Source organism: Microtus ochrogaster, chromosome 1 (genome assembly GCF_000317375.1).
Source record: "Microtus ochrogaster isolate Prairie Vole_2 chromosome 1, MicOch1.0, whole genome shotgun sequence".
NCBI lineage: Eukaryota > Metazoa > Chordata > Mammalia > Rodentia > Cricetidae > Microtus > Microtus ochrogaster.
In genome coordinates, this window is record NC_022009.1 from 39,072,808 (window position 1) to 39,093,267 (window position 20,460).

The window sequence follows — 20,460 nt, forward strand, 5'->3', positions numbered from 1 at the left end:
AGAGACTGAGTGTGCACACATTCCCCCCCTCCTGTAGATTGTTTCTAGAGAAGTTGAGCTTCTCCCACCGGAACATGAAGTGCAAGGAGAGGCCCAGGGATTGGTCCCTCTGCATTGCTGTAGGCATCCCCGGTTACTTGCTAGGATGTCCTGCAAGATATTTCTGCATCCTCCCACCCCAACAACAACAACAAACCAGTCATAAGGTCAGATTCCTCTCTGCTCCCGAAGTAGGATTAGCTGGGTCATTTGGAGCAGGTAAATTCCTGCCACTTACAAGTTGTGTGACTTTAGACCAGTCATCAACCTCTATTGATTTTAGCCTTCTCATCTTAACAAAAAGAGGTCACCATGGCCTCCACCTCAGCAAGCCCTTGAGAGGATGAGCTGGCCATGTAAGCAGTGGCAGGACCACACACCAAGCTTGTGCTCTTGTTAGCATGGTGGTAGTCGCATGGGGTCACTGTATCCCTCCACAAGGAGACTGTCCTTCACATTGACAGCCTCTGCCCTTCCTGCCCTTGCAGGCAGACTCAAGCAGGTGCCCTGCCCCACTCTGCCTTCACTGGGCATCCCTAGAGAACTGTGCTGTGTATGGCGATGGCGGTACCCGGACTGACCTGTAGTTGCCCTTCTTGGAGGCAATATGCAGGGGAAGCAGGCCATCCTTGTTGGCTTTGTTGGCGTCAGCGCCCTGCGAGAGAAGAAACTCTACCACGTCTTCGTGCTCATTCTTGCAGGCCTCATAGAGGGCCGATGCGCTGTCACTGGCCTGCGTGTTGATGTCTGCTCCTGGAGGGAAAGAAGCAGAGCCGTGAGTGACCAGCAATTCCGCCATAATTCAGTGCCACTGTGGTGAGCACCTCTGGGCTAACCGCTGTGTGCTGCGACATGCCTATACTGTCTAAATCCACAAGGAACCCTGGGATGTCCAAGCTAAGCTAAGTTTTTTTCATCACAGAGCAACGCCTACTCTGTTTCTCTGTATTCATATAGAACTCTGGGCGGTCAAAGCTTACCTTAGGGTAAGCTTTTCATCACAGCCCAGGATGCAGGGCCTGAAAGGACCCAGGATAAGCCTCTCATAGATGTGAAGCCAAACCTGAACCCACATGGTCGGAGCGTAGAGACCAGGCCTTCAGCCCTCACTGTGGAAGGCCCTAGGCTGTGCTCTCACAGCGGCCTCAGCTCCAGCTAAGCACAAAACTCCCAAAGGAAACCCCATTGGCTTTGTTAGCGGAATTTGGGTTTGATGGGTAGTTGGCTGGTTGATCAGTCTAAGGTATCAACTCATGTCAGCTGGCCTTGAATTCCATAAGTAGCCAAGGATAATGTTGAACTTTTGATCCTCCTGTTGTCTAATTCTACAATGCTGGGTTACAGGCACATATCAGCACACTAGAGTGTACAGCATTAGAGACTGGCCGTGGGCTCATACAGGCTAGGCAAGCACTCTACCAAGAGAGCCACGTCCCTGGGTGTGGAGGTTTGTGTTGTTCTCCAGGAGAAACAAGAATGAAATGGCTCCCTTGCTCCTCGTAAGCTTCACTGAGCAACTGGAGATATGGCTCAGTGGCAAAAATTATGTCCTGCTAATAGAAGGGACACTGGGTTCAGTTCCTAGCACCCACATAGTAGCCACAACTATCTAACTCCAACTCCAATGGACACAATGCCCTCTTCTGGTCTCTGTAGGTACTTACACTCATATACTACACACATATACATCATACTACACACACACACACACACACACACACACACACACACACACACCCTTTTAAAAAAATAGTAAAAGTAAATTTTAAAAAAGCAAGGAATCACTGAGCCACGCTGGTTAACTAACGCCTGGTGGCAGCCTGCCTTCTTCTCAGTCTTTTCCATCTTCTGCCTCCCATGGAGTGTGAAAGAGAACCAGCGTGCATATAACTTCCCTGCAGAGGGAAGTAGGCCTCATGCTGCAGAAGCAGATGAGCTGACGTGGCTTGTGAAGGCTGAGATCAAAGCCTTGTACCAACCACAGCTCCTCTCTCAGAGCCCTGTGCTCGCCTTGGCCTTTCAGATAACTTCATTTTCAACAACAGTGGAAATCTCTCTGGCCTTGAGAAAACGGCACAAGCCTCAGTGGTCCATTGGGACCGTTCAAGTTTTGTTTCATGACTCCCAAGTTCTGGGGTCCCAAGTAGCTTTTAAAAGCCTCAGTTTACCTTTTGTTGACCAGGAATAATGGTCCCACCCTCTCGTGGTTCGAGACATACATAAGATAATAGAATTATAGTACCAGGCTCACAAGCTGCTCAACCAATGCCAACTGTCTGGACAGAGCTCAGGACAGAGTCTGGCCCTGCCCTTCCCTCAGAGGGAGAGTCCAGGGGTACTTTCAACAAGCCTCTGGGCCTTGGGGTCAGGCACCCCAGTAGGCCTAGGCTTGCCAGCAAAGCAGCATGCTCAAACAAGAAAAATATTTGTGTAGGAACTGGCTTTCGACCCCCATGAAGGGAGCAGTCCCTGCCTCAGTGTCGGCAAGGGACAAGACAGCTGCCTGGAGAGGGGAGTCCCCCTCACCCACTGTGCCCTTGCATGGCCTGCTGGCCTGGGTTCCGGGACTCCACCTTGGCCTCTGTGTTCTCAGAATGTTCACTGCAGATTTATCCCCGACTACGAGCCCCATTCTGTCCTGACACATACTATGGATGTGACCTCTTCTCCCATCAAAGGCCCAGGGTCGATATTCTAGGCTGAGCCGGTGTGGAGCAGTGCAGGCTGTATGCAGACACAGTCGGGATCCAGGTTCTCATAGTGAGCAGTCACTTAGCCTCTCAAGCCTCAGTCTCCCCATGTGGAGCTAGGACGATGCCCACCTCACATTCAACCCATTATAGGTCCATGCTTGGCAGGAGGTCTGACATGCAGAAGGTTCTCATCAATTTCTTGCAGCGCAGCTCCAAGGTCTGCATAGTCTCAACCTCCCCATTGTTCAAAAGGACCTTCCTTTCATTTGGGAGTGAAAAGAAATCCCAGGGGCATTTGGGGGGAGTTGTCAAAATACAAGCCATGGTCTTGAGGTTTTTGCTACTGAAACATCATGGTACAAGCAGTACTATTTTAACTTCCCCAGTTAAGATTTTTCATGGGAAATTAGGGTAGAGACCTGAGTTCAGACCCCTTGTCCGTCACTGACTTACTGTGTGACCTTGGACAAATCCCTTTCCCACCCTGACCTTTAGTTTCAATGCGTGCAAAGCAAGGATGTGATCTCCATCTGAGGTCTTCTGGCCCCACAGTGTGACAAAAAGGAATAGTGGTAGGGGCATCAAGAGTCCAAGAATCTAGATAGTTCTACAGCTAATTCTGTAGATAAGTCACTTCCTCTTTCCAGGCCTCAGATTCCTCTTTTTTTGAAAGGAGGATGTTCTTCTGGATCAGAGATGCTGGTGTGTAACTGTAAGCAGGCTAACACTTATCTCCACTGAGCCTGAACACAGCTTCGGACTGCTCAGCACAGCTCTGCAAGGCCCTGGATCGACAGAACACCCCCAAAATGACCCCAACATAGCTTTCCTTCCCAGGTGACCTCTGAGGTCCTTGCCAGCTGTGTCCCGTGACCACTCACCATGTTTGGCCAGGAACCTCAGGGCCTCCAGCTGCCCACTCTGGGCAGCCACAAACAAAGGAGTGATGCTGTAGACATTCTTGGCCTCCACCTTGGCCCCACCGCTCACCAGGATCTCCATGGCCTCTAGGTCATTGCGGGAGACAGATTCATGCAACGCAGTCCAGCCCCGGTTGCAGCGGTGGTTGGTGTCTGCGTTGTATTGAACCAATATCCTCACTGCCTCTGCATTCTTCCGCTCACAGGCTGGACCAGGCAGAAGACAGACAGTCAGTGTGGCCCTGAAGATTTGGCAGTTGGCTGGGTTAATCCTCCCAACTGCCCCTGAAGAATGCAATGTCAATACCTACACCGATAGATAAACAGGTGAAACAGAGAGTGACCAACACGGGGTCACACCGAGAGTAAATGTCAGAAGTGGGATTCAAACCCAGAGAGTCATGTCCAGAGACTCTGTCCCCTAGAATATTCTAGAGTATCCATACTTAAAAGGATACCATTATCCTTTTCAAGAGTATATCAGACACTAGGCCTGAAAAAATCTAGACAACAAAAATGCTCATTTAACTCGGGTTAAATCCATCTTTCTCATCCTCCTCAAACCTCTCCTTCAGCTTCTTCTGTCAAAAGACCCTGAAGGTGCCCTTGGCTCTCCTCTCTTCTGGCCTTTGCCCATGCTGTTCCACAAGCTTGGCCAGCTGGTAAACCCGTTCCTAGGGGGTTCAAGTCAGGCATCCCTCCAAGAGACACCCGCTCCACACATTCCCACCCCACCTCTTGCCAAGCTCTGCGTGCTTGTGCTCTGAGTATGTGCTTACACTTGCTGTAGCCGACAGACACATATCACAGCTTTCCAAGCCAAGGTTTCGGTGTCCCTCAGCATGCTGACTCCAGGACACGTGGGAAATATTGGGTGACCCCATGTGCAAGTGCAAGATCGGATTAGCATGCCCCCATGCACCTTGGAGGGGTAGTACCCTCTGGAAAGTGGACCCCTCATTCATGGGAGCAGTCTGCACGCTGCCCGCCTGGCTTCTTGACTCCCTGGTCCATGAGAACCTAGAGACTTACCTTTGTAGAGTGGAGTCTCCCTGGACTTGTTAGAAATGTCGGGCTCTGCCCCCGCCTGGAGCAGCATCAGGAGGCAGTCCAGGTGCTCCCTGCACGTGGCCAGATACAGTGCTGTCTCCTCCTGCAGTGTGCGCTGGTCAATGGCCCCGGGGTAGGCTGGGGAAGAGCAGCAGATCTGTGAAGGGAGGCAGCCACACTCCCCGCATGGTTCCTGGCTCCCTCACAGTTCTGAGCAAGGGTGTGGAGCTGCTGCTTCTGCAATCTGTCAAGCCCAGGTGGCCTTCGTCTTGCCTCTCATGGCCCTGCTTGGGTTCCTAGCTGTAGAAATGCATTTAGATGCCACCTCCTCTGGGAAGCCTTCCCAGGTTGAGCCCCTAGCTCTGAAGTGTCTATTTCTCCCTTGTTCTCTTAGCCACTGCTAGCACGCCCATATCTCATGTAACTTTTTCTCTTAGCGTGGCTGGCAGGAGTGAGGACCAGTCGATGGCCAAGGCAATACCTGCCTGTTGGTACTATTAATTCTAATCTTTCCGAAAAGGAATATGGGATTTGGAGATGAGGCAGGACTCGCACAGGGTCCCACAGTTGGTGGGGACAGCCTTGGCAGTACATAGGCATAGTTGTTCTTTCCACTGGAACATTCTGGAACAAGCTGACAGAGACTGTCCCAGAAATCAGTTCTTCCCTGTTTATATTCTAAGAATTAGGTTTTCTTGTCTGAAAGTCATGGAGAAATGCAACAGAGGCAGCGGCAGGGGCCTGTCCATCCCCCACCGAGGGAGAGCCCCTATCCCTGCTGGCCCTTCAGAGATGGCCCTCACCTTTCTGCAGGATCTTCAGGCAGCCCAGCTGGCCGTAGTAGGCTGCCTCGTGCAGCGGCAGCCAGCCCTCCTTGTTGGGCTCTGCCAGATTCTTCCCGTCCTTGATCATGACCTTCAAGGCTTCTTCATCCCCTTCCTTGATGGCCTTCAGCACGGGATCCATAGCCCTGTGGGAGCAAGTAGCAGACTTAGGCAGAGGCTGGGTCAGCGGCCTGTTTCCTGAGGGCAAACAGGACCTGCTGGAGGGTAGGAGCCACTGCCTGCCCTGGAGTCCCTCATTCTTGGGTATTCGGTCTGTTCTGGGACCAATGCTTCTGCCCTCCAGCTCAGCGGATGTAAGACAACTGGGGTGGGTCCTCTGCAGCCCTGTGGCTTTCTGTGGCTGAAGCTAATGTCACACCCAGCTATTCCTACCAAGGGGACTCGGGCACAGACAGTGGCTGACAGCTGCAGCAGTGTCTGCAGTAACTGGGGGCCTTTCCCAAAGATGGATCTCTGCTTTGTACCAAGCACAGCTACCTACAGGAGCTCCCAGAGGCATGGACCTGCCAAGGCGCCTCCCTTCACCATCACCGCAGCCTTCCCGTCTCTCCATCGAATCCATTATTCCTACTGCCAGCTGCTGTGAAATGACAGTTCTTGAAGGATTAATAAATTAGAAGCCTTCACAGTTTAAACCTTCTAAATGTCAAAAGATTTCAAGGCTAGAGAGCGGAGCATCTTTGTTTGGCTCACTGAAGGCTATGTGTTCATTTATTCATTTGCTAGTTCATCTGTCTGTTTGCTGGAACCCCTTCCCTTACCAAGTCAGTAGGGACCATGACTATTTAGGATCCTGGGATCAGGGGCAATGCTGGCTTCAAGGGGAGTCTCCAGGACCAGCACCCAAACCCTCCCAGCTACTTCCTCCAACAGGCAACACTTCCTCCTGCCACTCAGCCTCCGGGTTATTAATAGCAGATGGGTAAAGAGACAGAGACTCAAGGACAACGGATTAACTAGCCAGCTAGATCCTCAAGGTCCATCAATACCATCACAGCCACCTGCTTGGGTTCCACTCAAGAGCAACCAGATCGAGCCCATCAGTCCCAGGGAGGGCCCCATGGGGTATATGGCCACTGCTGAAGTGGAAGGGAGTGGGCTGGCTGGTCCTATGGCCTTCGTCAGGGAGGTTACCACTACGTAATGCTCGCTATCTGACCCACCAGCTGGAGTGCATCTCTCGAGCTGGGGTTCGCAGACCCTGGGGCCCTCAGTGTCACACACTGACAGCTTCCCCATGAGCTCAGACAAAGTCCCCACCCCAAAGGGGGGAGGTTGTCAGGCATATTAAATTACCTAGGACTAGCTGAACAGGGCCTTGGAAGACCACATAGTCCTTTCCAACCCTACCTTGCAGAAAAGGGAGGCTGGGGGCAGCCCTCCTGGGGGGACATGCAGGGGTGGACAGGCCCTCCTGGGGGGACACGCAGGGGCAGGCAAGCCCTCCTGGGGGGACACGCAGGGGCAGGCAGGCCCTCCTAGGGGGACACTCAGGGGTGGGCAGGCCCTTCTTGGGGAGACATGCAGGGGTGGGCAGACCCTCCTGGGGGGACACGCAGGGGCGGGCAGACCCTCCTTCGGGGGACACACAGGGGCGGGCAGGCTCTCCTGGGGGGACACACAGGGGCGGGCGGGCCCTCCTGGGGGACATGCAGGGGCGGGCAGACCCTCCTTCGGGGGACATGCAGGGGCGGGCAGGCCCTCCTTGGGGGGACATGCAGGGGTGGGCAGGCCCACTTTGGGGGGACATGCAGGCAGTTGTACTGAGATTAGAACTGGGGCTTTCTCTTGTGGCAACCCCAAAGTCCCAAGGACAATGTGGTGCCTGTAGGGTTTAGAGAGGCCAGGAATGAGAACCAGCCAGCTGACTCCTCTTCTCTGCCACTCAGAAATGGGGTCCCACCAAGGGAAACTTTTTTGCTTTTAACTGCCACCCTGGAGTTCAGAACAAGGGGAAAGCACTACCTCCTAACTATAGCATAAGCTCAGTGCCCTGGGCAGAACCCTCTCCTTTGGCTCTGATTAGTCCTGGCCTTTGGCATCTGGCACTAAATAAAGTATTGTGGGTGGGGATTTAGATGTGCACAGATGAGCCCCTGGAGGTGGCCTGGGGAGATACAAGACAGGGATAAAGAGAACTGGAAGCCAGCACCTAGTTCTTCCCCTGGTCCTTTGACCTTGCTAGGGCCCCAGATTCAGAGCTCCATGGAGCTCCTCCAGCAGCAGGTCACAATCTCTGGAGATAGCTTTAGGGGTCAGTCCCGAGCATAGCCTGAATGCCACTCCTAGTGGGCATCAGTCCTATATCCAGCTCAGCAAGAGGACTGGAATCTAGGGGACACAGCGAGAAGGGGATCTAGGGCTACAAATCTACCCCTCTCCCTGCTGCCCCCATTGGAGGTGTGAGCTTGATGGGGCCAGGTGCAGGGGTCACTTACGCCATCTGGGAGGTCTTGAACAGGCTGCTGCTATACTTCTGCATGACCCCTTGGAACAAGCCCAGGGGTGCGTGGGACGGTGGGCTCTCAGGAGGCGACGACCTGGAGGGTACAGAGCTGGCGTGAAAGAGAGAAAAGTACTCTGCATAGGAGAAGCGGGTCATGCTGGAGGCAGGAAGGAGGATGGAGAGTGAGCCGGGAGAAAGGGTCTGAGTGACAGACAGACACAGGGCTCTGAACCAAAGCAGATGGCCGGGTCCTCTCTGTGTGCTGGACACAGCTGCTGTGTCTCTGGATTATTTTTGGCCCTTGGAGGAAGCCCTTAGAGATTTAAATGACCATATAAGACAACAATGAGGTTAACCTCACCCCGCCCCCACCGCCCCCCTCCTCAGCCAACCACAAGGGAGCAGATATGAAGCAAGGTGACATTCTTCACTGGGGAGGATGTGAGAAGTGGTCGGTGGCAGGAGTCAGTCTGGAAGGCCATGGGGGTCTCGGTGGGGCTGGGCAAGAGATTCCTGGGCGAGCAAGGGAACAGGAGAGCCAGTCTGAGAAGCCAAGGCACGTAGCCCTCTCCCTCACCTTGCTGGCTTCTTGTAAGAGTACAGTGTACCCCATAGTCATCTTGGGACACAGCAGTCTAGAAGGTAACACAAAAGGGTGTGGATGGAAGGTCAGACAGGGTTTCAAATCCGTGTGCTACTTGCTGTGTGACCTGGAGACAGGCTCATTTTCTCTGTGCCTCAATTCTCCCATGTACAGTGGGAGGAGAGCATTCCTGTCTCAAGAGCCTGTGTGAGATGCTTAGCTGGTTCATTCTAGAGCAGTGTCCTTCAAAAACTCATGTGTTATAGGCTTGCCCCCAGTACAGTAGTGCTGTGGCTGGGGGAAGGGATTGGATCAAGAGGCTTCTGTTCTCACCCTTGGATTTTGATCCATTGACTGGTTCAGAATTGGATGGTGTGACAGGTAGCTTTAATTGTCAGCTTGGCACAGCCTGGACTCACGTAGGAAGAGAATCTCAATGAGACTGCCTAAATCAGGCTGACATCTGGGCATGTCTGTGGGCCTTGTCTTATTGAAGTCAGATTGATGTGTGAAGACCCAGTCTACTGTGGGTGGCACCATTCCCTAGGCAAGAGCCCTTGAACTGTAGGAGAGCAGTGAAGTCAAGATGAGCACAAGCAAGCACACAAAGGCGTCCATTTCTCTCTGCGCTTAACCATGGCTGTGAAGTGACCAGACATCTCAGGCTTCCCCGTCGTGGTGGGCTAGAACCTGGGGATGTAAGCTGGAGTGAATCCTCTTTCTCCTAAGTTGCCTTTGTCAGAATATTTTTATCATAGCAACAGAAATGAAATGAGGGCTGGTGGCTTCATGGGGAAGCCGTGGAAATATAGGACCTGAGATGCAGTTGGCAGGAATGGTCCTTGGCCCTTATCTTAGCTCTGAGGGTTTCTATTGCTGTGGCGAAACCTCTATGACTGAAAAACAAGTTGGGGAGGAAAGGGTTGATTTGGCTTACACTTCTAGATCATAGTCCATCATTGGAGGAAGTCAGGACAGGAGCTTTAACAGGGCAGGAACCCGGAGGCAGGAGCTGATGCAGAAGCCGTGGAGGAGAGTTGCTTACCAGCTTGCTCCTCATGGCTTGCTCAACCTGCTTTCTTATAGAACAGGCCCAGGGGAGGCACCACCCACCATGGACTGGGTCCTCCTCCATTAATCACTAATTGGAAAATGCCTTACAGATGGATCTTAAGGAGACATTTCCTCAACTGAGCCTCCTTCCTCTCTGATGACTCTACCTTGTGTCAAGTTGACACACAAAGCAGCCAGCACACCTCTTTTTTCTCTCTTTCATTGCTTCCTGTAAGGCAAGCAACCTCCTAATTCATGTGTTTCCACCACCATGATATCCTGCTGCACCTCAGGCCTGTAACAGGGGGCTGTTAGCCATGGGTGAAGCCTCTGAAACTGTGGACCTGAATAAATCCTTTCTCCTTTAATTCGTTCCTCTCAAGCTTTAGTCTGCAAGGTCACAGACACAGAGGGAACTCTATTCAATGCTTTTTTTTTTTTCTCACTATACTGAGCCTCGGTCCCCTCGACCAGAAGGGCTTGTGGAGATGTGGCAGCCATTCCAATCTGGTCTTTTCTGGGGCTTCAGGGACAACAGGCTTAGCCCCTTTTCATCTTCTAGCAGGTCAGCCTTGGTACCAAGCACTCCCTACCTTGCTGCCTGGACACAGGCTGGAGACTGTCTGTGGAATTTAAGGATTCTGACCTTATAAGCCAGGGCACAGCCTCTGACTCTGTGGATCCCTCAGCAAAGCCAAGCTGTGGTGCAGAGGAGATGGCCAGGAGAGGGAAGTGGAGAGGAGGCTTGGTTCAAATCAGGCTGGAGGCCTGGCCACCTTCGCCTTCCTTGCTTCTGCTTTCTTTCTCCAGTCCCAACTCATCACACCCTTCTACACAATCTCTAAGTTGTGTAAGACACCTGATGCGTTCATTTAGCAATTTTCATTCTGTACTTATTAAGGTGGGTGCCTTTTACAGATGAGCAAGCAGATAGTGGGAACTGCCCAGGATCCCACACAGCAGGTGAGCAGAGCCAAGGGTCAGACAGCCTGGCTAAGACCCCTCGATCCTGCAGAGCCTGGCTTCTTCCTGCCTCCTCAACCTGCCTTCAGCTCCATGACTTCCACACTGGTTTTGTGCCTTTGAATGTGTACAGATTCTTCCTGAACTTTGTGCCTGTTTCTTTTCTTGCAAAGATCTTGGGGTTCATCGCTGCCTTTGTGGTTTAAGAAGCTCAGTTTGATATAGATCCAAGAACCCCCAGCCCTGATAAGGATGTGCACAGCCTATCTCACTTGACCTGTTTGCACAGCCCCCATGTTCCCCTCTTTCTTCCCAGCCCCAGGATAGCAGCTTTGACCAGGCTACCTCTGGAGTCAGCAAGTCTGAGCTCTCCATGAGACCTTGGAATTCCCGGTCCATGTGGCCTCTAGATATTGTCCAAATGTGTTAGCAAGATGATGCACAGTAGTAAACACTGCCACATTCACCTAAAATTAGGACCCGTCCATGTGACGTGATAACAGGAAGAAGGGTAGCCGAGATGAGGAACCAAAGCTGATGTGGTACAGTGCCACGGCAAGGTCACAGGTCTACACCATGCAGGACAAATCTCACAGAGTACCCTCCTGATACCTCCCATGGCAGCACGGGTGTGCCATTCCCATCCTGCCCGATGAAGAAACAGACACGATGGATTCAGCGATGTGCCAGCCTTCGCTCTGTCCCAAACCCGGTGTCAGGGACTGGGCTGGTGGATCACTGAGTCATGTATTATTATGGATCCTTAAATGCTCAGAGGCGTGACAAGGCCACACACGCACAGAGCTGCAGGGAGGTGTTGAGAGCAAGGCAGGAGAACTTGTTCTAGGAGCCCTGAAATTAGAGTCAGCAGTGTGACTGCTCACAGTGCTCAAGCTCCGAGTCTCGGGCTAGATGGGAAGCTAAGTGACTTTTGTGCTTTCAAAGCAAAGTAGAAAGCCCCACTTCCCCTCTGCTGGCTGCGTGAGGGGAATTCCCAGCAGAACCAACCACTGGGTTGAGTCATCTTGGTTGAGAGGAACATGCTTCCGTGGGATGTGGCTATAGGCTATGAACTAGAAGAGGTCCAGGTAGGGACTAGCTGAACCGCAACCCCCACCCCGCTGAAACACAGCAAGCATTGCTGCTGTGCCTACCCTTCTGGGTTGCCATGCACCTTCAGGCTTTGCCTTCTTCAGGCTGCAAGCTTAGGGAGGGCATGACCAGATTCCAGGATATACACAGGCTGTGTACAGCAGTTGCAGTCGCTTGATTGGAATCGTCTGCAGCTATGCACGCCATCCCAGGCAAGTTCATCTATTGCACCCCATCCCAAGCAAGCTCATCATCTATGCACCCCATTCAAGCAAGTCCAAGTTTGTGTTTCCTGCCCTGGTCTCATCTGAGAAGAGCAACCTTCAATAAAGCGCAGGCATTTGAAGGCTTTGAAGACCAGCTCCAGTTGCCCACTGCTGATCCATTGTAGTAACCTCAGGTTCTCCTCATCAGGTATATATGGACCCATTTCCCCATTGGACGGGGAGCTGGGTATGCCTCTTGGGAACTCTTGGGGGCCATGCTTAGCAAATAACATTCATGACTGTTCAACTTTGTCCATTACCTGGCAGTGGGGAGATGGTTCTAAAAAGAGGCCTTATGTTTGATTAGCTGTCCCCCTATAGCCATCTTTTCTAGGACCCCAGACTCCATTTTGAAGACAATGACAAATTACATTGCCAAGGTATGCTCTTGGTTTTGAAGTGTGTATTTGCCTAAAATTATTCATTAGATACCTACCATAACAAAGGCACTGAGACACAGTGATCTATGTCTCCTCGTCCCCAAGAAGTCATCATAGGAACACTCTCAGGAGACTTTCCCAACATGACATGAAAGCTGACCTGTGAAGTTGAGGCGGCCATAAGTTGGGGCCCCAAGGACTCACCTAGGCAATAGCCGGAAGTGAATGCAAGCCACAGGGCGTGGGGATGATAGCTTGAACCTGCCATATCGTGTTTGCCTTTTACAAGAAGATTACATGGGGGCTGGAGTGTGCAGCAGAGCGTTTGCCTAGCAAGGGCCTGGGTTCAATCCCCACACCAAAAGAAAAAAAAAGATAAAAAAGTATCCCGAAAGATGAGCAGGCTTTAGTGATTGCCATTTTGAGAAGGGATGGTAACAAGTGGTCAGGCAGGACACACTAAGCTGGTGATATCTGACCTGAAGTCATGGCATATCCAGTAAATGACACAGAAAACCCTTGACCCTCCAGATCCGCCTCTTTCCAGTTCCTCTATTCTGTCCTTCTATTCACCCATCCCCTTGTTTATAAGTGACCATTTGGTACATGGTCACGACTAGGGCTTCCGAGAGCAGATGAGGGATTTGAGAACCCCTAGAATTTCACAGGCTGCTGACAGGCACACAAGGTTTCTAGGTAACATCCAGGGCCATCCATGGAGGAACCCCCAGGACAGACAGTAAGTGCCTTCAGCCTGCTTCGTCTGGAAGTGGTTAGGGCAGGACTCACTGAGAACAAGATAGCTAACCTGAGATCCAAAGAACGAAAAGGAATCCCTGGAGCCTGTGTGGTGTCCTGGATCTATTGGATGATATTGGAACATCCAAAGAGAAATAAGCAGGGCTCATAGGTCCTGTACTCCCTCTAACTTCTAGCCCTGTTCATGAGTCTGCAGGAACCCTAGACCTCTGTGGCTGTGGGAGTGATGTCACGAGGCTGAAGCCCGCCTTTGAGGTGGAAGGCAAGAGAGCGGAAGGAGCATGGCTCTGCAGAATCAGCAGTGCCTATGGACTGCAGGCTCCACTGTGCACCTGCTTTGTTGATTGTGAAAAGACATAGACACGGCACAGCTTTAAGTGTGTGTGTGTCTGTACACAAGCACTGGGGCGGGGGGGTGAGGTGTTGCTGGTGAGAGTCTGCACCTTGTGGATGGTCAAGGGGCTGTCATGGGACAGATCCAGATGAAGGCTGCCTGACCTTGGACAAGCAGTTTCACTTTGGGTGGGCCCCATGAGGCTGGACAGATGTAAATGTCCCAGTGTGTTTCTACCTCCTTATCTCACAGAAGGGGGCAGTTCTGGAGCTCAAGGTTGTGAGTTCTAAGGACATCCCCCCACCAGGAGGGCCTCCTGAGTTAGGGAGGATGCTGCAGGCCCCCAGAGATGCGTGGCGCCTACAGCAGTCCCATCTACGTCTCTGTCTGGTCCTCTCCTGTGAAAGAGGAACCTGTGTTTGACTTCAGCTAAACCAGTCAAAACAGGAAGTAAATGAGCCAGGTCTTGCACAGAGTTTCTGAGGCCCCGATGGGATGTGGTCAGGGTCAGCTTAGGAGCCTGAGGCCTTATCCTCCTCCCCACGGCCCAAGAAGACTGCCTGACATTCTCATGGAAGGGACTCTCAGAATAGGGTGCCCTGGCCTTGGCACAGCCAGTTAGCTACAGGTGAAATAACGTCAGCAAGGAGCAATGTGTATTGATGAAAACACTGATAGCTGTCACCCAGGGACAGGGCTGGCCTCATCTCCCACGCATGCGTCATGTCTGCAGTGGCTCACACTAGCGAGATCTGTACATTAAAGTTGTTAGAAGAGGGAACAGAACTGCTGAGCATGGGTTGGGGGCTTTCCCACGGTCAAGGCCTCACAGGGGCCACTAGTTGCTGGAGACACAGATCTGAGGCCCATGGCTCGCAGTCAGATAGCCACCACCTGCTACAGCAGTGACTGTCCCCATGCGCCTGACCTCTAACACACGCCGCCTTGGCTGGGGTGGGGGCAGCAAAAGCACCTCCACTGTTTATACATTTCCTTCCTAAAAGCACTTGAAGAGTAAATGCCAAGTACCTTCCTGGCTGTTCCTGCACAGACAGTGTCCCCTGGATCAGTACTGGCAGCCACTGGCCACACATGAGGGCTTGGAATGTGGCTGATGTGAGCGTGAAATCCACATGATGTTAAGAACTTGACAAGAGATAGTTAAGCCTTATGTATTTTGTGTGTGTGTGTACATGTGGGCACGTGTGTGTCAAAGTACCCGTATGGAGGTCAGAGAACAACTTGTTGCTCCTTTCTTTTCACCAGGTAGGTACCAGGGTGAAGCTCAGGTCACCAGTCTTGGAAGACTGTGCCCACCGAGCCATCTCACCAGCCCTTAGGTAAAATGTCTATATTGGTGATGATGAGAAATGAAGATGCTTAGTGGGATGGGGACCTGTCCCTGGCATTTGAACTGGCTTTTGGGAATCTGTTCCCCATGCTGGGTTGCCTTGCCCAGCCTTGATGCAGGGGAGGAGCTTGGTCCTGCCTCAGCTTGGTGTACAAAGCTTTGTTGACGCCCGTGGGAGAACTGCCCCTTTCTGAAGGGAGATGGAGAAGTGGATGGGGAGGGGGTGGGAGGCAGGGGGAGGGAACTGGAAGAGAGGAGGGAGGGAAAACTGTAGTCAACATGTAAAATAAATGAAAATTTTAATTAATAATATATTGAATAGTGGGTCATGGTTGTGTATGCCTAGATTCTCAGCAATGGGGAGACCAAGGCAGGTAGACTGAGAGTTTGAGGCTAGCCTGGGCTACACAAGTGAGACCCAGATCAGCTTGAGCTTATGCAATTTGACAGTGTCACAAAAATAAATTTTTATAAAATGATGTAAATTTTCACTTGCGTCTCCAACTATCTATGTGGCACTGTGGACTCGGTCTGCGGCTTTTCACACAGCCTTAAGTCATAATGTTGGACAGTCCAGAGGCTGAGGAGATAAGGTGCCAAAGAGATAGGTGCCTTCTGCTGGGCAGGTGTGTTTTCAGTAGACGCTGGCCAGCTGCATCAGGAAGCCCTAGCCACACTCTGAACAATAGTCCCCTGTATCCAGGCATAAATCAGTAGGGAAGACCATGTCTGGGCTTTGGAGCTAGCCAGTTCCAAGTTCCTAGCCTTGTGACCCTGGGTCAGTTAGTCAGCCTGAAGTTTCAGTTCCCCGACACAGAGGCCATTTAAATGGTCCTTTAGAAGATTTTTTAAAAATGGAAGCACATAGAATCAACCACAAGACAGCACTGGTCCCACACTCATGGAGTCGACCAACTTCAGATAAAAATTATTTGAAAAACCGGTCTATTCTGAACAGTACATACAAGCTGTTTGCTTGCCATTATTCCCCAGATGATATAACATGACAGTTACACAGCATTTGTATTCGTTATTAAAAGTGACCTAGTGATGACTTGAAATATATAGTTGGGGTATGCATAAGTTATATGCAAATACAATATTTTAAGTGAGAACCTTGGGCCACAAGCATCCTGGATCCCATCCCACTGTGACACCAAAGAGTGATTTTAAATGACAAATGCAGGTCAGATATCAGGATATTTTGTTCCAGTATGAACATCCTGGGGCATCTGACAATTGAGGAAGGCCCTGAGGTCCATTTCCCCTTCAGCAGCCTGGCCTTGCTTACCTGGTCCATGGGTGGAAATGGCCTGGCTGGGGGCCGGTCTGAGGGGACACAGTGGTCTCAGCAGGGGTTGGGCCTCGAGTCTTATCTGCCAGGCTCTGCTCAATGGCCATCTGGAGCAGCTCCTCCTCACTCAGGCTGCTGTACAAACTGTATTCCTCCTGTCCAATGGCACGCTGGCTACCCCGAGTGGTGATCTCGGTCGCCATCCTGGCCACTTCTCCTCTACCTTCTAGAAGAGAGACTCAGCAGTAGCAGGCACACAGCACGTGACAAATCCTGTGAGGAAACCAAAATCACCCCAGTCAGTCAGTCAATGAGCGCCCCACAAGACAGCCATGTTTGCCCACAGGGAAGGCTATGCAATAGCCTATCTTTTAACATGCATGTATGTGTCTGCTTGTGAGTATGTACACCTGAGTGTGGGTGCATATGGAGACCAGAAGGTGTCAGGGCTCCCGCAGCTAGAGTTGCAGGTAGCTGTGCAACCATGTGGTATGGGTGTTAGCAACCAGACTGGATCCTCTCCATGAATAGCAAGTGTGCTTAGCCGCTGAACATCCCTCCAGCTCACACTTTTAAAAAACTTCATTTATTTGGACATGGAATCTGTCTGAACATCAAGCCATCTCCACAGCCATCTGTTCGCTCCTCTGGACACCAATCCATCTAGCCTCCAAGGCATCATCCAGTTGTTCACCCTCTCACACATCTGTCTACCCCCTCCAGCTGTGCACACCCAGCTTCCCATCCATTCTCCCATGTGTCCTCTTCCCTGCCCACGTGTCCAAACAGCCAACTATCCTACCCATCCATCCATCCATCCTCCTACCCATTGACCAGGACGTGCCCTCAGCCACTCCTGCCTCAACTCTTTCACTTATTATTATTTGCTAGCCCATCTGACCTTCCAACAATCCATCCAACCTTTCACCCATCTGTCCACCACCCACGCTTCCATCTATTCATGCCCTCAGCCACATAGCCCCCTCCTCCTACCCATTCCCTTTTACACCTATCTATGTTGGTACCCACTGCATTTCCATCCCAGGAACCCTATCTGTACAGGTATGATTGCATACATCAACTAAGAGATTAGTCCTTGTGCAACTACTCTGGGTCAGGCACTCTTCTGGGGACACAAAGACCTCAGCATCCTGACTCCTGCCTTGTGAGCCCACACAGGGTCATGCGCATTCCTCCCATCCAGTCCCAGCTGTGTCCCACACTGGCGCATCGAGCCTGCTCTTCGCTGTGGGAGGGCTGAGAATGCTGGGGTGAGTCAGACCTGGGCTCATGCTTGGGATGGCATGATCTGGTTAAGACCGGCCATCACAACAGTTCGTTGCAGGGCCTCTTCTAAAAGATACAAATGCCTGGGAGAGAACAGAGCAGGCAGAGCCATGCTCTTTCAGCGAATGAAATCAAACCAGCCCAACCTGTGATATTTACTGGCTTGCAACAGTGTGGCCACAGGTCAATGGTTCTCAGCCCTGGCTGAGCATTCAAATCACATGAGGTCTTAAAAAAAAAAAAAAAAACAACACATGTCCCGCCAAGTGCCAGCATTCTAGTCCAGCAAATATGTGTCCCCTCCCCCAGAGACAGATGTCCTTCTCCTTCCTCTTGGATATTGGGTCCAAGCCCCTGAGAATTGCTCTCCCAAGTGGAAGCAGGCACACCAGGCACATGAGAGAGCTCTTCTGACATGTCCAGTGGAGAGAATTTCCCATGAGACCTGCTTCTCTACAACCTGGGCCCCTAAGAGAATACACCAGGCTCCTGAAGGTAGGCAAACTCCACCCATCAGGGTCCCTGCCCAGTTGATGAGAACCCTCCCCCGCCAGTGGGAGGCCGACACCCACTCCTAAGCAGCACTATCCTCAAGTGAGTAGGAACCTCCATGCCGCAGCCCCCACCCCAGCCTACAGCTCAGTCCTTTCTCATCTTTTCTAAGGACTGCTTTGCTATGTGTTCTTGTGGCTCCAATTAACTGGTACCCAGGAGACTGGTCCAACCCTTCTCAGAGAAGCCATCCTACAGCCCAAACACCAAGAGGCATTCACTTCATTAATGTTGAAGGGTTCAAATTCAAATCTAAGCAACACATCTTCCCCTGCCCCACACAGTTCAAATGAAAATGGTAGAAAATGTCAATGCCAAGGAGTGTATGAAGGCCACCACAGAGAATTAGGGTCATCAGGGATAGTGTAGGATCATTGCCTCCCCAGCACCAGGAGGAGTGGAAAATAGCAAACCACTTTGGAAAGTTAATGGTGTTTGCTGAAGCTGACAACATAAATGGCCTAGAGATCCTCTTCCAGCTACATCCCAAAGAACTAGGGACACATATATAGAAAAGTAGGTCTAGAATATTCAAGGCAACATCATTCATCTAAACCCAGCTGAAACAGATCCACAATGCCCACCAAAATAAATGACTTAACTAACATAGGAACCAGGCAGGCTGTGGAGAGCGTGTACCCAAGAAAACACAGCCTTGCGCAAGAATGACTCAAAACAACACTGAGTCATATATACATAGTTCACATGTATATACATGATCACACTTATATCAAGTTCTATAACAGGCTAAACTACCTACAGTGATGGAACCCAGAGGCTTAGTTCTTTTGAGAAGCAGCAGTCTGCTGGAGTATTGCAGGGACCACAATGCAGGCGGATTCCTTGAGTACCCACTGCAAAGTATTTTCATGGCACAGTGAGTACCTGTAAGGGTTCCTGGAACCATTCACACGGGACTTGTGCACACATATTTCTACATGAGCATGCTACATTGCTGGGACCTACAACTCAAAAACACAGAAAATACCAATTAGAAAGTACCATGTCTGAGCCCTACCTCAATCCCCAGCTCCCAGAGTCCTGGAGTGTGGTCTGGGTATCAGCCTGTCAATTTGAAGATGAGCCCAGGCAGGTGGGAACCACTGATGTGGGATTCCCCTCTGTATGCTGTGAATATGTTTTATTACCACTGGTTAATAAAGAAACTGTTTCAGCTAATGGCTTAGTAGAGTAAAGCCAGGCAGGAAATCTGAACAGAGATATGGAGAGAAAGAAGGCGGAGTCAGGAAGACTCCATGTAGCTACTGAAGGAGAAAGAGCCACTTCTGGCAACTTTCCAGTAAGCCACAGTCTCGTGGTGATATGCAGATGAATAGAAATGTGTTAATTTAAGACGTAAGAGCTAACTACAAAGACGCTTACGCTATTGGTCAAACAGTGTTGTAATCAATATAGTTTCTGTGTGATTATTTGGGTCTGGGAAGCTGGGAAATGAACCAAATGAGCAGTCTACAAGCCACTGGCTAGAAAACACAGACAGGAGATGGGCCAGTACATGAAAGGGACACATGCATACACACACCTAGCATGTATGCACACAATGAGGCCCCTTGAAGCAGTTCTTTGGTTTAATCCCTGTAGCAGTCCTGACTTGCTCTGTGGATCCCCAGGAAACAAGAGATTTTCCCAACAATTCTGGACTCTTCTAAGCACAACTGGTTGAGGCTTCAGACTTAAGGCATAAATGTAGCAAGGACAGTGGGGACACTGTCCCTGTCCCATGCAGAGGTCTTTCTGGTACCATTGCCCTGTGCCTCCCTCTCCAGCCTTTTAAATCACTCCCATGCAGGTGTCCCTGGCCTGGCCTCCAGATTCACACACTGCCTGCTCTGACACACGGTGCTCACCGCCCCCAGCTCCACTCTCCTGGGAAGGAAGCTCCTGCCCCAACTTACCTTCTTCCTCTCTACATCCTAACCTTCCATACCTGAGTGGTTCCTTCCCCGACATCCCCAAAGCTCCCTCCTACCCCAGCATCTCCTCCTGTGTGTGACATGCCTCCCCTTCACTCTGCTCTTCAAACTCCTCGTCAATATTTAAGGCTCTGCAGCAAGTGTCCTCCCAGAATTCTATCCTGATTCCGAAAGGATTCATGGGCTATGGTCAATGAGAACTTGGCAGGAGCTGATTTAGGGGCTCTGGCAGAGCAGGCCAGGGTGTGCCTCTCAGGGCTGAGCAGTGTTCATTCACTGGCCACCTGGTCTCCCATTCCCTTAAATAACAGACCCCAAACCTTCCGGAAGTCTGTCCTGGGCTGGATGCTGTGCACAAAGCATTGCCTTGCAGTAGCCCTCCTATCTCCAAACTTCTGACTTGACTTCTTGCTCCTTCTGTTCATTCCAGAACTCCAAGGAGAGTGGCTGTAAGGTAGAGCCCTGGGGTGCCCTCTGTCCCAGCTCCAGCGATGCATACACACACATGCTTTCTCTCTCTCTCTCTCTCTCTCTCTCTCTCTCTCTCTCTCTCTCTCTCACACACACACACACACACACACACATGCTGGATTCAGTTCCTGTTTCCTATTCATGCACA

The 20,460-nt window shown here is 51.2% G+C and overlaps 1 protein-coding gene across 1 annotated transcript in view; it reads right to left on the reverse strand.

The window, feature by feature from the left end:
- Positions 1 to 20,460, reverse strand: part of Asb2 (ankyrin repeat and SOCS box containing 2) — a 36,860-nt gene that overhangs the window by 9,338 nt on the left and 7,062 nt on the right. The window contains exons 2-7 of the mRNA XM_005343489.3: positions 16,066 to 16,341; positions 7,986 to 8,087; positions 5,506 to 5,672; positions 4,685 to 4,840; positions 3,614 to 3,859; positions 621 to 792 (exon numbers count right to left, since the gene is read on the reverse strand). Of these exons, the coding sequence (XP_005343546.1) occupies positions 621 to 792; positions 3,614 to 3,859; positions 4,685 to 4,840; positions 5,506 to 5,672; positions 7,986 to 8,087; positions 16,066 to 16,271 (1,049 nt within the window). The 5' untranslated portion in view covers positions 16,272 to 16,341. The remainder of the gene's footprint in view (positions 1 to 620; positions 793 to 3,613; positions 3,860 to 4,684; positions 4,841 to 5,505; positions 5,673 to 7,985; positions 8,088 to 16,065; positions 16,342 to 20,460) is intronic.